Source organism: Fundulus heteroclitus, chromosome 23, assembly GCF_011125445.2.
Source record: "Fundulus heteroclitus isolate FHET01 chromosome 23, MU-UCD_Fhet_4.1, whole genome shotgun sequence".
NCBI lineage: Eukaryota > Metazoa > Chordata > Actinopteri > Cyprinodontiformes > Fundulidae > Fundulus > Fundulus heteroclitus.
Genome location: NC_046383.1, coordinates 11813034 through 11830302, shown reverse-complemented (window position 1 = coordinate 11830302; position 17269 = coordinate 11813034). Strand labels below are relative to the sequence as shown.

At 38.3% G+C, this 17269-nt stretch overlaps 1 protein-coding gene across 5 annotated transcripts in view; it reads right to left on the bottom strand.

Moving 5' to 3' along the window:
• LOC105931916 (LIM and calponin homology domains-containing protein 1) overlaps positions 1-17269 on the bottom strand; it is a 104818-nt gene that overhangs the window by 57079 nt on the left and 30470 nt on the right. For 4 of the 5 annotated variants that reach the window (XM_036127539.1, XM_036127537.1, XM_036127538.1 and 1 more), the window contains exons 2-3: positions 12289-12359; positions 6504-6573 (exon numbers count right to left, since the gene is read on the bottom strand). In XM_036127539.1, the coding sequence (XP_035983432.1) occupies positions 6504-6573; positions 12289-12359 (141 nt within the window). Of the gene's footprint in view, positions 1-6503; positions 6574-12288; positions 12360-12491; positions 12576-17269 lie in introns of those variants that run through there. The other variant, XM_036127542.1, reaches the window with a different exon arrangement.

Genomic DNA, 17269 nt, shown 5'->3' with positions numbered 1-17269 from the left:
CAAACAGGAATGTTTTGCTTTCAAATCCTGAGCAGATGCCACAGAAAGTGTTGGAGTCAGCAGGGTTATCTCCAGCTGCATGGAGCATAGAGCTGTGCAGCGCTGTCTTCCCCATGCCTGTTGCCACACACTGTCATTCAGCTGGCTTAACGAAGCCAGCTGAATGGCAGAACTTTTCTCTTGATTACAGGAATGAATGACAAATTTGGCTGTTTGGAAATATTTCAAGTGGCAGGAAATATGGATTGTCAGGGCATGAAAATTAAAGGAGTGCCTCCCATCCCTCATATCAGCGTAACTTTGTTTAAAAACTGTAGCTGGCAAGCTACAAGCAGCATGTCTGTTAAGCAGATGAACAGACTTTTTAACCGGCTAACATCAAATATTTTTGTACATCAGTAACTTTGCAAGGAGGAGAATATTCTGTTCAATGCTTAAAGAATACTACTAAGCTTGGCGACTGTTTAAAGCGACTGCACGTTGTGACTTTTAGCTACTTATTTATGTCAAATAAACTAAATTTTTTACAGCACCTTTCACAGGATAACAACCACAAAGTGCTTCACAATAAAAGCAACCATAAAATAACACAAAATAAAAATGTAAAGAGATAATAAAAATAAAACAGCATAAATACAACATCATAGCATAAAACTAGTTTAAAAACTAGTTAAAAGCCAGTCGGGACAAATGGGTCTTCAGCTGCTTCTTAGAAGAATGAACAGAGTCAAGACGGGGTAAAGATAAAGGCAACGCCTTCCACAGTCTGAGGGCCACGGCTCTAAAAGATGGATCCCCTCTGGTCCTGAAATTAGTTCGTAGAACCATTAACAGCCTTTGGCTGGAGGATCTCAAGCTACGAGAAGGGGAATACGGATGGAAAAGGTTGGTAATATAAACTGGAGCTTGACCACTCAGGGCTCCAAAGTGAAGACTAAAATGTTAAAATTAACTCTAAAATTTATCAGTAGCCAATGTAAAGAGATTAAGACTGGGGTAATGTTCCGTCTCTTATGTTGATTAAAAGCTTTGCAGCAGTATTCTGCACTGACTGCAGACGGCCAAAATCTAATTCATTCAAATACAAAACGTCTGTTACAACAGTCAAGACGACATGAAATAAAAGCATGAATAATCATCTGTAATTCAGCTTTTGACACTAAAGTTTAAAGCTTAGAAATATATGCTGAAAGAAGCAGTTTTGACACTAAATACATGGCAGAATCAAAAATGATGCCAAGGTTTCTGAAGCTTGGTTTAACAGAGGAGCCTAACACACCCAGAAATGTATGGATTTCCTTTATTTGGTTATCAGAGGCAATTTTTAGTGTTTCTGTCTTATCAGAGTTTACTTGCAAGTAGTTTTCACAGACCCACTGTTGAATATCATTAACACGTTTTATCAAGCAGGACACCTTAGAATATTCAGTAGGCTTAAAAGAAGAATAGAGCTGAATCTGATCAGCATAGAAATGATAAGACACATCAGAAACTGCCTGTAAAAATAATGTTTGCCTTTAAAATAGATCATGTCAGACATCTATTTTTGGTCTAAAAACCACAACACTTTGAAAGGAAAGCTTTTCATACCATGAGAATCTCATAACCACCCAGGCAGAGCTGGAATAAAAAAAAAAAAAAAAGCCATTGGCAGACATGGACAAAATGTGTAAAAAGATGCTGTTGAGATTTTTTTTGCTTTCTTACCATGCTCGTTATTGTGTATTGTGGCATATAAACTTTAATCCTCATTCAGCCTGCTTGTCCCATTTGTTTTAGACTTTTAAATCTCTGATTATACGGCAAGGCAAATGTATTTGTATAGCACATTTCAGTACAAAGACAAGGCAAAGTTCTTTAAATGATTAAAACATAGGAAAATAAAACAGAATAAAAGCAAGTTGGAATAAAATGTAGAAACAAAATAAAAACATGGGAAAATAGAAACTAAAAGCAAATATTAAGAACAGTTGGACTACAAAGTTGAACTAATTATGTTTCAGTCATGCCATGCTTTTAGGCCCATACTTTTCATCATGAAATCAAACTTTTCACCCTGGGGAAGAGATTGGCCCTGGACACTTTGCCTTTGAACCATTATACAAACTTTTCTGCTTCCAGACCCTCCTTAGATACGGGTAAGTTTAGATGAATAGGTATTTTCATAGCAATGTCCTGATTTATGAAAAATAAACACAAACTTTGCTTGAATTAGAATGCTCGCTAGTCTTTCCCACTTTGATGAGGAGCTTTGAGAAAAGTCACTCTGCATCATATAGTTATAGTCCATAATTGTTAATCCATGAAGTCATGAATCACGACTTCCGGCATCTCTGTTGGGCCCGTATGAGATGCTCATCGTACGATACCCTTAAACAAAAATACCACTTTCACCGTTCACACTAAGGCATTTACATAGAACTTAAACATAAATACGGATGACACGACCTACTTTATTCTGCTTAAAACAGAAAAGCAACAAAATCAAGGACAAACTTTCCAAAATAAGAGCTAAAGAAAACGAAGCATCTAACTTTGAAGGTTAATTCTATCATAGTGTTTGTCAGGAAAAAGCTTTGCTTCAAACATGTTAAACTTTTTAAGTAGAAAATTAAACTGAGTGAGAAGGACCTTCGTCTTCACACAGTGAGCTCTAAATAACAGTCCCATAATCTCAAGATACTAATGAACCGTGCAGCTTTGATGAAAATCAGGTTAGATGGTACTTAGAGAATGATCTTTCCATTTGCATCACTAAAGGGTAGAAATACCAGTCTTTCACCATCTGCTAAGACTGCCAGGGAATGCTTAAAAAAAAAAAAAAAAGAGAATTACTACCATTCATCTTGCAAGGCAATTTTGTACTGCCATGTCTATTTACACTGAAAAACACAAGAGAATCCAAAGAAGGCTGAAAACAGCCCGTCACGGCCACCGCGGGTCACAGAGGTCAACCTGCCGACGCAGTGAGGTGAGGTGGTTGTTCTAATGACAAAACAGTCTGAACTCCACAGAGACTCATTTTCCTATTAGTCTCCAAACAGGAAGAGGAAGGGGGAGCGGGCTGTGTTTTATTACGATCGGCCAGATAACAGCAAACTCCTTGTTTATGCGTTTCTCACCTCAGTAATCACAGCCAAGATGGAGGGAAAAAAAAATATGTGCAAAAGCAAAGGAACTTAAGAGACAGAATTATAAAACATGGAGAGAAGGGAAACCATTGTTCAGACAGAAACACCCTCTGAGGTGTACTGTTCTTCTGATTAGACTTTTTATGTGCCAACGGTAAATTACTAATGTAAACACTTTTTTTCACTAGATTGTTTATTGTCCCTTTAGGCCAATTAGCCATTGTTAATTCCTGTTTTTCTGCTCTTGTAACTCTATACTCAACTCCTGTTTTATGCTATTTTATGCTTCAGTGACTTTTGCTTCAGACACAACATGCTGTACACTGTCTCAAAAGATGAATTTAGCAACAAAATAACCTGATTAAAGATTCTGAACAGTAACTTTACATGTTACATAAGTGTCAGTAATCTTGATGAATTCTAACTTTGCGACTCTCTGTGGGCAGCCAGCAAATTTCCCACGCACCATGAACGTTATATCATAAAGGACTGTCTCAAAAAGCAAGGCGTGCCCACGCCCACATTTCCTGCACTAATGAGTGATTGCTGATCCTCTTTCTAATTTTGGCCATTTTTGATTTTATGAGAGAGAGCATAATGAAGAACTGCCTGTAGAGAAAAAAAATCACAAGGCAGAAAGGCCGGAGAAGACTCACTGGCAGCAGCTTGTTAGACACGAACATTAATCTAGCCTCTCTGGACATTTTGGGCTCAGGCTTGATTTTCCATCTTTTTGATCTTTTTTGATCTTTTGATTTTGATCTTTTTTTGTAACTAAAAACTAAAACCATAAGTTTGGGCATTTTAGCTGCAAAATGAAACAAAGTTAACATTTTCATTAATAAAAACTGTAAAGACATCCACAGAACAGAAACACAGAATAGAACCACAACCAAACACTCCTCTAAATTGGCAGCTCTGATATGTCTGTGCAGGTTTTTAGTGGAACCTTCTCTTAAAATTATTTTCATTCTGCAGTGAAGGAGCTCTGCTTTGTTGTCCCCAACTAAAAACCAGATGCTTTGTTTTCTCCTTGCCCGTCATAGTTATTTTACACGACAACCTAACAAACTCACCCTCTGCTCACAGCTGTTTTTACATAATGGTATGGCCCTCACGTGATTGGCCGATTGGCTGCCATGTTGACCAATCTAAACAAGTTCAGGCGAGAGAGGAAAGGTGCTGAGCAGTGAGTAGAAGCGCTAATCTTGGGCAGCTAGAAGCTCAGTCGAGACCAGGTAGCTCGCTGCTCAGTTTTCTTTTCTGTTAAATTTAATGTGTCCCTACACCTTTAAAACTTTATGCTGCTTTTTGCCTGTTGCTTTATGTCTCTATAGTGGACATTCACACTTGACATCCATGTACTAGCAGGCTAGGCTATCATCAGTGTTAGCCACCTGGCCGAAACACAGTGCACTGAATAAATAAACAATGTAACGACACTTCGAGGCAGATCATTTTGTCTCGATGAATTTTATGAACCGAGGACATCGAATCATTCGATGAAACGTGACAGGCCTACAAAGCGCATCATCATTCAAGCTCAAGTTTGTCAGTGGGCTGCAGCTGTGCAGAGAAATGAAAAGCAGCACAGCAGACTCTGGTGGTCTGTTTCCAATGAGGTCTGTTTCCAATGATAGTACATTTAGATGAGTACTCTGTTTTGAAATATTTTAATTAATTGAACAAATTTAAGGTTATATGCAAGATCAACTATTCTGGACAGTATTTGGAGCTCAGACCTCGTTTGAAAAATCAACAAATCTATCTTTAAAACAACCCCCAGTCTCCCCTCAGTCAAAGTAAGGAAGGGATTTGAAGTGAATAAAGTGTGAGTTGAGCTCCAGTGCTATCAACTTTCTCAGCTTGTGTTTATATGTGAGCACCGGTCTTGAAAGGCTGCTTCATTGAAATGAAGGTCATGGGTCGTCATGAAAGAGCTCTACTGTATTTGACTATACTCAGCTGAAAACTATCAGGGTTCAGATCTACTTCGATTCACAGGCTCTCATTCAAAGAGAGACTTGAACTGAAAATTCCTCAGAGAAACCAGAGAAACCACTGACAACAATACGCAATATTCAGTTTTGTCTGGAAAAAAGCAGCTTCTCTCAGATCTACAATAAAAAAATATATATTTTGTTGTTTATATAAAATTAAAAACAATCTAAAGACTGCAAGGCAGATTTTATTACAGGCTGATGCAATGATTTATGTGTTTATCAGACATGATATTATTAGATGATCTGAGGAGGATTTGATGTCATATGATTGTTGAAAGACACTTTGGCTGCAGAGAGTCTAAATTATATCATTCACCTATTATTAATTTAAACTACATGCACACCGACAGCTTAAACTACCTTTACATTTTACCAAATAGTTACTACTATGTTGTATGATGGTTTAAACATTTTTTTTTTTCAAAATGGGTAGTTGAGGATTTTAAGAATAAGCATAAGTTTTACAACTGCCACAATATTAACTCCTTAAAGTGTTATTTGAAATCTCCTATTTTATTGTGCATTTTGAGTATTATTTTCTCATTATTATTTCTATGCTTTTGAGGCTTTGCTTTTGCACCGTGACCTTGAGTGCCCTGAAAGGCGCCTACAAATAAAATGCATTGTTATCATCATTATGTTTTGATAGAACTAAATAATTTCCTTGAAATCTTGTGTCGGGAAATTACAAATTGGATTATTATTTAAAAGTAACCACCTTGAAAAGAAAAAAAAGATATACAACAAAAAAATTGATATATAACGGAATCTACCTCATGTGGCAACATAAATAAAACTATAGGCTGTTTCTACACAAAGTCTAAAACATACACTAAATCTAAAAATCTACACACCCATGTTAAAATGGCAGGTTTTTGGGATGTAAAAAATATTTTCTATTTTTTTACATGTGTAAGTTTTTACAAAATACTCATTATTGCAGGCGAATAATACAGTATGGGTCACATTAAAGGAGGAAAGACAATCAGGAATGATTTGTTTTGGTGTCATTTGTCCACATCACAAAAACCTGACATTCTAATCGTGGTGTGTAGACTTTTTTACATCCAATGTTCCAAGCAGTCTTACAAATCCTAAAATCTCACAGCTGTACCCAGTCAGAAAAATATGTTGCACTTTCTCCACCAGACATGACCACAGGTTACAGAAAGTCTTAGCTTTAGCTTAGCTTTAAATTAAAGAAACATGCTAACAGAGAAAGAAAGGGAGGGCTTACACATATTTAGAGATCGTGATAAAGATGGAAAACAGAAACCAGAAGTATGGGAACAGATGCAGGAGGATCCAGAGGTTGTTTTAAGTTCATGTTGAAGGGCTGTAAATTTTAATAAAAAACAGAAGAACTTACCAGGCCAGCTATTGGTGTTGGCAGCCGGTTAATTTTCTTTACCAAGCCGGGTCTAATGGAGCTCAGTAACCTGATAAAAAGATAAAAGAGGGAAATAAAGAAAAAAAAAAACATTAAGTGAATTCGGAGAAAGGTCTTAAAACACAAACTGATTCCTAGTTGTGATTGAAGTTCTTTAAATGGCGAAATCAAGACAAACAAAATAAAAGTGCCAACCAAGATAACAAAAAATAAATGCAAACAGACTTGAGGTCTCATCGTGGCCTCTTGAAGATCGATAAAGATAAAGGCCTCTAAATCAGACAAAAAGGTCTGCGCTTTGCCTTTTAACCTTTTAAATTATTGGATGAAAGGTCAGACTCGTAAAACTGTTGCAAATTTTTAACTCAGTATGTTTCTAATAAGTCACAATGTCCCAAAGTGGGCACATATTTTACCTACGTATAAGATTTGCCTTGCTACACCACTAAATAATACATTATTTTAGATAGAAAGAACTAAAAAAATATTTTTATGAAGAGCTAAATGTATCTTTTTAGATGGACTATGGTATAACTTCACATACCATCTGAAGCGTGAAGTTGACTGATGTTTTTTGTGGTTGTATTATAGTCTTATTAGACCTGTGTTCTATGTTGATTTGATTCAGTGTAACGCTACAATTGTGTCAAGTGGGTTAATTGGTGGAGTTTGACCAGCAAGTTTGGCCAGGCATTACGGTTGTGAGATGAGTAACCAGTAGCCCAGCTAACACAGCAGTTTTCGATGAAGCCCAGCAGGCTTGTCAGCTGCCCACCGTGATCCTCACATACATTCAGGGCATTCTCTTTTTGACAAAACATGTAAAATTTAAACGGATAACTCATCTGTTGAGACATGGATTTGAAAATCTTTTACAAACAAAAGTCTAAGGTGTGGTGAACACCTGTATTCTGCTTCCAGAGAGAATACGGTGAGGAATCACCACTCTACGTCTCTAACAGGTTTGAACATCTAGGGAATGAACATTTAAACAAAATCTTTCTCATAAAGTAGCTAAATTTTCAAGCATGTTCATATAGTTCAAATGAAATTTAGATTTGGACTTTGACTAAGTCATTATAATTCGTGTTGCACAGATGCCGATACCAGTATCGGACGGGGACCCAATCCAGCACTAAAATGGTGGTATCGGTGAGTACCAACAAATAGGCACCGATACCATTTTGATGTTTGTATGTCACTTGAATGCAGCCTTCTCTCTCCCGACTAGTATTATACGTGTTATATAAGTTCACGAAAGTTGCACTTGCATTTGAGAGCTAAAACTCAGGGTTTAAAAGATATTATTCAATTATTAATTTAATTTTACTGTCTTACTGTTGCACTACTATTATACATGTTATAATTTCACGAATGTTGCACTATTTTGGCCTTTGAGAGCCAAAAGTTTATTGAACTATTGCCACCCATTCCAGGTTGGCAATAAAAGGTTCTCCTACCCTAAGTAGTCTGCAGTTCTTCATATATATACACACACACACACACATCAATTCCAAACAGATGGTATCGGCCAATACTGCACAGCCAGGTATCGGGTATCGTATCGGGGCCAAAAAATAGCATCGGTGAAACACTAATTATAATGCATGAAGATGCATTAATTTAAACAATTCCACTCTAGCTTTGGATCAGTGTTGCTGGTTGATGCCCCCTGGAAGTGGGGACAGCATGTCGATACCACCATCATATTTCACTGTGGGGAGGATATTTTCACAGTGATTTATTAGGCTAGACATGGCTATAAAAACCTATCTCCATGTGGACCAATATGTTACATTTTCATTGCATCTGATAAACCATCAACCATTAAAGTTTGCAGCAAACTATGAAACAGAGTTCTCTTTTTATAAGTAAACCCTGATATATTTTTTTTTCCATAAATTTCTCCCTGACCTGTCTGCTGTGTTGTTTGGTCTTCATGATGTGGTTTGTTCCCTTAATGTTCTCCAGCCTACCTCTGAAGACTTTGTAGAACCTTTACTGAATTTAAATTATACACAAGTGGAGTCTGTTGACTGATTAGAAAGTGATTGGTTGCTCTACTTTTTTTTAAGTGGTAATAGTAAAAAAAAAAAAAAAAGTGGGGTGATAAAAATATGTTTTTAAATGTAAAATGTAATAACAGCATACAATTTTTCTTCCACTTCATGATTATGCGCTAACTTTTGTATGTCTACAATCCACACATCCATTGTCAGTACAAGCTAATTCTTGGTGTGTCGAATGGGAAGGAGGGGGGACTCTCAAAAAAGTTGTTGAGAAATAAAAATGTACTCGCAGGACTTATTTTTATGATTTTGTTCAGCCTTCAAGAACGAAGGGCAAAGAAAAAAAAAAAAGGTTACAGTCAGTGCCATAGAAACAACCAAAAATAAATCATTGGACAAGAGGCGGGGTACACACTGGAGAGGCAACGATATCCCATACAGAACAAACACTTAGGGGCAATTTAAAAGATCAATTAGGCCAACAGTCATGTTTTTGCGCTGTAGGATGAAGCCGGATTTGGTTAATCAGTTTTGTCATAGGTATATTTTGTACCTCAGTGACCCACATACATATAAAAGGTTTATCTCATCCATTTGTTATTCTCTCATCACATACAAAGAAGCAACCTCCATGAAAAAAACAGCTGTACAGTCCCCAACTCTCCCTGTCTGTCTCATATTTCCTCTTTTGTGTCCGTTTTCATCAGAGGAAGCACTGTAAAGACTCAACCTTGTAAAGGGAACCCCCCCCTCCCCACCTCTTGGCTACAGAGTATTAGGTATCAGCAGTCCCTGTCATGCTGACCACATTCCAGCAGTCAATATGAGATAAAGCGCCATAATTTTCCGTTTTAGTAACCTCTCGTTGCTCAAGCCCGACTCATGTGATCCTACTCCAGTAAGAGATTTCCTGCTTTTTTTTTTCATTTCCAAAAATAACTTTAAAGTGACTGTACGAGGAGGATGCTTCCTTGCTTCATGAATATTGTGTAGGTGTGTACAGTATATAAGTTACACAAACTGGCTGATAACAATGATAACAATTCTACTTTTGCTTGCATTTCTAGATTGCCTGGGATAGAAATACTCATCATTCAAATAACTCTTGTGTTTTTATTTTATTTTTGAAATTATGGTTTTAAACTTGTTTAAAAACTTAGTTTGTTTGAATGTGTTTGGTTGTTTGAGACGTGTTTGCTTTGCTGCTGTCCTGGCCAGGACACTCTTGGAAAATAGATCTCAATTTGAATGAGCCTTCTTAATGAAATAAAGGTTAAATACAATAAATAAAAATGCTTTCTCACTATATCTACTTAAATAACCAATAGCAGTCAAATAATAATAATTAAATGTGACGTTTGAGGGCATATACAGGTGTTTGTGAGGACAATTTTTGATGAAAATGTATTTTAAACATGTTATGACTGATAGAAGTAGTAAAAACACTGCATTTGCAACTTTAAAAAGGAGAATATTGTTTATTAGTTTATACCGAACACTGTTACAACAGTCACCCATTTGTTGTTTTTTGTGAGTATATCCTCTGTAATTTGCAACTATATTCACCCAGGCTGTCTCTTTGATGAACACCATGAACACCTTAAAAAGTGAGCAATCAGTGTAATGCTCTTTAAAAACCTTCCCTTTTCTTTTTCTTGCGTATTGAAAAAAGCCATGCACATTGTCTATAAATGTATACCTAATGTACATACGCTGTGAGTGCTGTGACATAAATCAATTTCCTTGGTTGTGCACACATAAGGCCAAATACAGATGATTCTGGTTCAAAGGAGGTTATTTTCCCCAGGCAAAACAGATAAATTGAGAGTACTTTCGTTGTGGGATCAGGTAGATTCACAACAAGCTCCATTGCAAAACTTTGAAAATGTTCTCCCGTATGGTAATTAATTGAATTACACCTTGAATGGAACAGAAACATGCTAGCAGCTGCACATGTAGTGGATATCTTTGTTTTCATCAGCCTGCAAGAAGATCCAGATTGCAACATGTTACCCATCTTGTCTCTATTAATGCACTGGATTTGATATTTAGTCAAAGGTAATATAGCTTTATTGTTCTTTTATGCAATGTGACTAATTAATCTTTAGCTCATCAACACAGTGTGACAGACAGACAAACAGAAAGAGAGAGAGAGAGAGAGATAGAGAGAGAGAAAGTTTGAAAGCCAGGATAATTTTATAGTAAACTGGATTGAAGAGTTATGTTGGTATCAGGTAACCTATTGAAAGGGAATCATTGTGTGTTGGTCATTTGATTGCCTGACTGCATTTGCTTTGTGGGGTCTCTGTGTGTCATCTTTGTCCTTTTATGTTAATGGAGTTTTTAGCTTGAGGCACATTTTGTGTGTAATAGCTGTAACCCACACAACATGAGTTTCATAAGAGGTTGAGATTTGGGCGTTTTTTTACTGAGGTGGCAGCTTTAAAGTTGTGTTTGGGCTGGAAACAGTCAGGTCAGGTAACCATGAGCTTCCGCTAATTTATGTTTAGCGTTTAAACGTCAGCAAAGTTAATTTTCTAGTTAACGGAACGTTTGTTAGTGAAGTTAACTTTTTTTGGTAACCTGTGCCCATGATTAGTTAAGAACCAGCATAAGCCTGGTGTTTCTGCTCTCCTCCGTAAGCAAACATCTTTAGCAGAGCAAGATGTGCATTTAATGAATACATTTAGAGATGCATGAACTGAATCAGATAGTTCTTTAAAGAAATAAAAGTAAAAGGTACATGTGTTGCAGGTAAAATGTTGTTAAAACATCATTGCAGCTTTCTAAGATCCAGTACAGACTGTGCAGAAAGTTGTGGGGACAAAATCGTGGTCACCAAGTATCTGCAAACAACCTTAACTGAGTCGCCTCAGTTTTAGGAGTAAAATCTCTTGATTGAGACCCGTATCTAAAAAATAGTATATTTCAGCATGTTCAAAGTAAATCAGTCTCACAATTTAGTAGCTTCAGCTATAGTGTGTGTCAGATATAATGAATGTAGCTTCTTTGAAAATGATAGTCATCTGAGATGGTTTTCAGGGTCCAGTTTGAGAATCATGATGGTTTGTTAAAAAAACAATACTAGATACAGAGCAACACCTTCAGATAATTCAGCACTATTAAATGTGAGTTCTGTTTAGATTTGGTTTTTTTATTGATCTTGGTTTTTCTGCAGGACGTTTTCTAATTGTGACTTTAATCCTAGTCCCAAAAAGGAGAAGCTGATAGCAAATGGTGTGTCTGGTGGTGACAATATTTACAACACCTTCCTGTGCCCGATATGCATACATCAGAAGTCATTGGCAACATCATCTCAGGAATTTGCCAATTTAGTTCTGAAACCAACAATTAAAAAAAATTGTGAAAACTATTTTCGTTCTTAAATTTGGCCCATGAACAACGAGATAAAAGACTTCAAGTCCTTCTTCTCAGTTTCATATCATGTTTCTCACGCCTGAGAACGATCTACAGCAATGTCAGCCTTTCAGTTCTCTGGACTAGATTATTGTAAGAAATCTGAGTGCTTCTGTTCTTTCCTAATGCAGAATAGCTCACAATTTCAGCCTAATTCTTGAACAATTGTCTGTGCATTATTAGAAAAAACATGAATGCAGAGACACCCATAAAATACTGATAAGGCAGGGTCCACAAATGGTCAACATGAACCGTTATCCATCTTGTTTGGAAGAGACAGACACAACAATTTCCACAACATTTCGACACAGAGATATACAGATGTAGCAACAACTTACTCGCACAGCAGAATCCCGTTCTCCAAACCTCCTCGGAAATCCTTGTCACCAAAACACCGTCCAGTGGCGGCCTACAGATTGAACGACAGCAGCGAGTCACTTAACCGTGACACTGAAATAACTGCATATGACAACATTTCAGGTTCAGGGTGTGGACATTAGTCACGCGGTCGGTCAGAAAACTACAACACAAGAGCTGCAACCTTGATCCTCGCGTCTTTTTCTTTGAGCGTCTGAGAAGAACAGTTTGGAAATGAGCGCAGAGAGAAGACAGCTAGTGCCCCTGTGATGGAAAGGCTCTAAACACTAACAAGCTTGACATAAGCTGCAATCATCCCGACCAAATGGCAGTGGCAGGCTAATGTGTTGTGACAGAGGATTTATCGGTTAATAGAGGCTCAGACCCTCAGAGGAAGTCGGTCTGTATGGGCTTCCATGACAAATAATCATAAGGCATGATTTTATCCTCGTGTGCAAACGCATACACGTCTGTCTGCTGAAGCAAGGCATTTAACAAATATTTAGTGTCTATAATTTGAACTGTTGCAGTGTCATTGGACATTTCTTTTCCCAGAACACTAAAAGTTTACCTACAGTGATTGAGCATATCACAATTGATTAATTCTGGAGTCTAACATGGTCCTAAACATCCTCAGAGAAAAGGTAAACAACATAATGAAAAGATGGGGCCCGCTCCTAAGAATGTGCTGTCAAATGACTTCCAGGGCCATTCCCATTTAAGATCCATTCATTCTGCATGAAAAGACAGGACCCCTTTCGGTTTGCTGGTATGGAAGCCAAAACAATTACAAGATTAAATTTCCTGAGTGCTTCTTTCACATTTATTTACACAGCTGGGGGAAGAGCGCAGACATGTAGAGTATCTGGCCTGCCCGAGTGTTTCTATCAGGTCCTCAGCTCTCTGCGGAGTCGGGATCGGCTTCAAAAGCAACGGACTGCTGCGTTTCAATGAGAGCGGCCAACAGTAGGTTCTGAACCTGCAGTAGGCGCCATGTGTGGTGTTTGTCCGTCTGGCCCAAACAGAGAAAAGAAAGATGTAAAGGCTTTTAATGTGTGCTGCAATGAAGACATCCACATGCAGTGTTCACTACAGTGACAACTTCTGACTAATCAACCTACCGGGTCGAGTCAGATTACAAGGCTAAAGAACTGATAGGGACTTGGGAGTAGTAATGATTGCAGGACAAGGTTTACGTGTAAATTATAAAACAATGTGTGTGCATGTTCATCTTAGATTTTTAAAGAAGCAGTGTTCCAAAAGAGGATTACTGACGTGTTAAAGAGCCATCGCCCTGCCAAGTATGAGTATGTAATAGAAGTCAGGAACCAGGGTTTTCTTTCCAGCCTAACGGTGGACGGCAGGCGGGAGCACGCACACACGCGTACAGGCGAGTGTGTTGTGTCGATCTGCTGCTTCCCCGGATGCATTCTCGCAGCGGAGCGTTGCGGAGTGCAGCTCGAAGGGGGATGTTCGTTAAGCTAATAACAGCTAGACTTAGCTTATGCTCTTCGGGGGGTTTATAGCTGCGCTGATGCACGTTCAAGATCTTTACTGACTTTTCTATGTTGCTGACAAACATCTGTGCCGTACTTCCAGCGTAATTCAGCCTAATTTCACCGTAACTTTGACAACTTCCAGCATAAAGGTCCACTAGGCTGAAATCCTGGAAGTGCCAAGTACGGTGGTGTGCCTGTTCAGAACTAAATTAACATGCTAAAGGGCAGCAAATTTAAACTTTCCAGTTTATGATCTCTGCTGTAGAGCACAGATGTCTAAAACCCCAGCAGAGGGTTTCTGCACCATTATGTTTTTGGGACTTTGGGTTTCCCTCTTTTAAATACAGTTTTGTTACTTAAATAATAAAAGTACTTTACTTTTTTTATAGATTCATTATAAATTGATTCACTTTAAGTTATTTTTTTCTGTTCAATTAAAATAATATGGCTTACAGCTGATAAAAGCCAAAGCTGTAATGCTTACAGGTAGTATGCTTTACAAAAGAACAATAAAATATGTTTAAACAGAAAAGCATATTAATGGAAGGTTTAGTGGAAGGAAAATTGTGGTAGAAAAAAAAACACACACACTCTACAAGGATACCTGCAGTCTCAAAAGGATAGGGAACCAAAGCCCATTGAAGAATTTAGAGGAGATTTGTAAGGTGTCGACTCTGGCTGGATTCACTGCTTCAACAGTCACCTCATGCAAACCAGACCAGAACAACTGAGCAACAGTCCAATCCTTTTTTCTTCTTATCCTAGATAAGATGCTTTCATGCGTGGCTTAACACAAGGAGTGAGATCGCTGTGGCTCATGTTTCGGATATGAGTGTTAAAGACTGTATAGTCATTCTGCTGTTGTATACATTTGATAAATAGGAGCCGAAACCTAAAATATGATTGATGCAATAGGACTTGTCTAAAGACATCTAAATTACAAACAAGTAGAATGACTTTAGTGCAAAAAAGTAAATAAAGAAAACATAGAAATACCACACAGCACACCGGTGGTGTGAAATAGTCCCCTGCTCAGGGGTCCATCAGAACAAGAACACAAAAAAACAAAAATGTGAATTTTAAAGGTTCAGGTACATTAAGCAGTAGGGAAAGAAAATGGCCTTTGATTAGATATATATTGTTTTACATTATATTTTCAGTTTTCTACCTATGGGAAAGAAGGGGAATGAAGCTGGACAGAGGGTGATTTGTCTCTACCTGAGCACTGCATGATAAGATTAGCATCTCTTTTTTCACGAATGGGATGAAAATATGGGATGAAATCTAATAACACAGGTTAAATTCAATAAGGTGATTATAAAAAATTAAATACAATTTACCTAAACATCTCTGGCTCCCATACTGAGCCTTGATAAGCTCTCAGTCCTCGGGTCCATAATTGTGCTTGCCTGGATAAATTATGATTAAAATGGAGTCTGATGGCTTATTGGGTCTTACTGTCTGAGAAAAAAATCTTTCCTTCTTCAGAATAACTTCACGGTAAACAGCTACAGTAAAACATAAAGAGGCTTAGGCTCAAAATTAACTGTAGCTTTCCTGAAAGAGGTGATAGCCTAAATAGAAATGACTTATTTGAATTAAAGCAACACAATGGGAATTGATGGTACCAGCAGCAATTTAAAAGAATGCTTTACACTCTAGGTCCCAAATGAAGCAATGGATCCAGAGCTTGAAACGTCTGGATCTGAACACGGAGCGGGGTCATGCGAGGGTACTCAATTAGAAAGAGGAATCTGTTGCTTTTGTTGTTTTCACTGGAATGTCGCTCGCATTGTTTCACAAACAATCCCATGATTCTGCCACCTATTCACTTCCTTCCCTTTGGGAAACCTTCATGTCTAGACCAAAGTCCTTCGCATTAAGCAGCTATCCCTTTTGCTCTGGCAATCACAAAGAAAATTTAGGAAAACATTGATAATCTTTGCAGAACTTAGCTCTCGTAAAACACAGAGACTTAAAAGGAACGTTCATGCTGCTGTAAAATATGGTGTGGAGAGTCTCCTCTACAGCCAGTTAGTATCTGACAAAAATCCCCTTGTTGGAAAAAAAGCTGTCAAGACAAAATTGAAATGTAACAAATCAGATAGTTGTCTATTGATTAGCCACACAGTTTATGACCGAGTGCTAGCTCCATGTCTGAAGCAGATTACTACATTCCTTTAATTATGTTGACCATTCAATGAAAACACAGAGCTGCAATCTGAGAAGCCCAGCACTTTATAGCTACCAAACCCAAATTAACCACCAATAATTCAAGGATTCAGAAAGGCTGGGTTTCCTTGATGTGGGGGAGTAAAACACTGCTTACTTCAAGGCCCCTGAGGCTAAGCCTGTTGCAGATCTGACAGTTGTAAGCCTAAAGGCTGTCGGACATGAACAGAAACATGCTCTAAACCCACAGTCTTGGTTTCCATCAGCACGCCTGCTCTGAATCCACATGCCTGCTTTGCAGTCAAAAGCGTTCTGCGTTACAGCACGGCGAGTTAAGTGTATTGCATAATCCAACAAAGTGCACGCAAGTCACAGAACCCACGTAAACACGTCTTCTGGCCAGCAGCCAATAATCTTGTTAAGTCAACTTGGCAAGAGCTTAAACTGTGAAGGCTTCTGGCCCTAAGGAAGACAACAAAGACGAGAGTGTCCAGCCTGGCCCCTTAGGACACAGAGCTGGTGAAGTGAGCAGCAGGGTGAGACACAAACAAGTCGGCGGCTTTATGATACGCGACATCCAGAGTAGAATATTTCTACTGTTTTCATTACCAGACAATAAAACCTTTTATAGCCCAGAACCAGATATATCTCCATTAAATTGTTTGATCTTGTGTCATTGAGTGAGTTTTTACTTCCAGCGCCACATGAACAGGCAGCCGCTTCCACTCAGGCCTGGCTTTAATCTAGTTTTTGGACATGTTGTGTGTTCCTGGTCTGACTGCCTTGCTTGTAAATATTATGGAGCTGACCATTTTGTGGACTACTTAGTTTTAGTTTCTTTTTTTTTTAATCAAAACTTGTGTTCCAAGACTGTGTGAGTGGCCATCCTCTCATTGTTTACACCACGGACCAGCCGTTAACTCTCGGTAGCTCCAGTGTGCCGCCTCTCACCGAAGACCCTGATACCCCCCCCCCCCCCAGCTGAGAAGGAAAAGACACTGGACCTGTGTCGTTATCGGGGCTCCCAACCGGGAAGGAAAAATAATAAAAAAAATTAAAAAAACTAGCATCGCTGTTGGATAGTGTCTCCCACACCATGCGTGGAGCTGTTGTGGAGCTGGAGAGCTCCTTCAGGGAAAGATTGCTGCGTCCTGGGAGCACAAAGGAGCGTAATCACAGATCCTTCCTTCCAGCTGCTGTTAACCTTCATAACCTTTACTGCTCCCAACAAACTTAAGTGTTAAATCCCTGCAGTTATTTGCAAGTTTTTTTTCCTTATAATCTGTTGTTG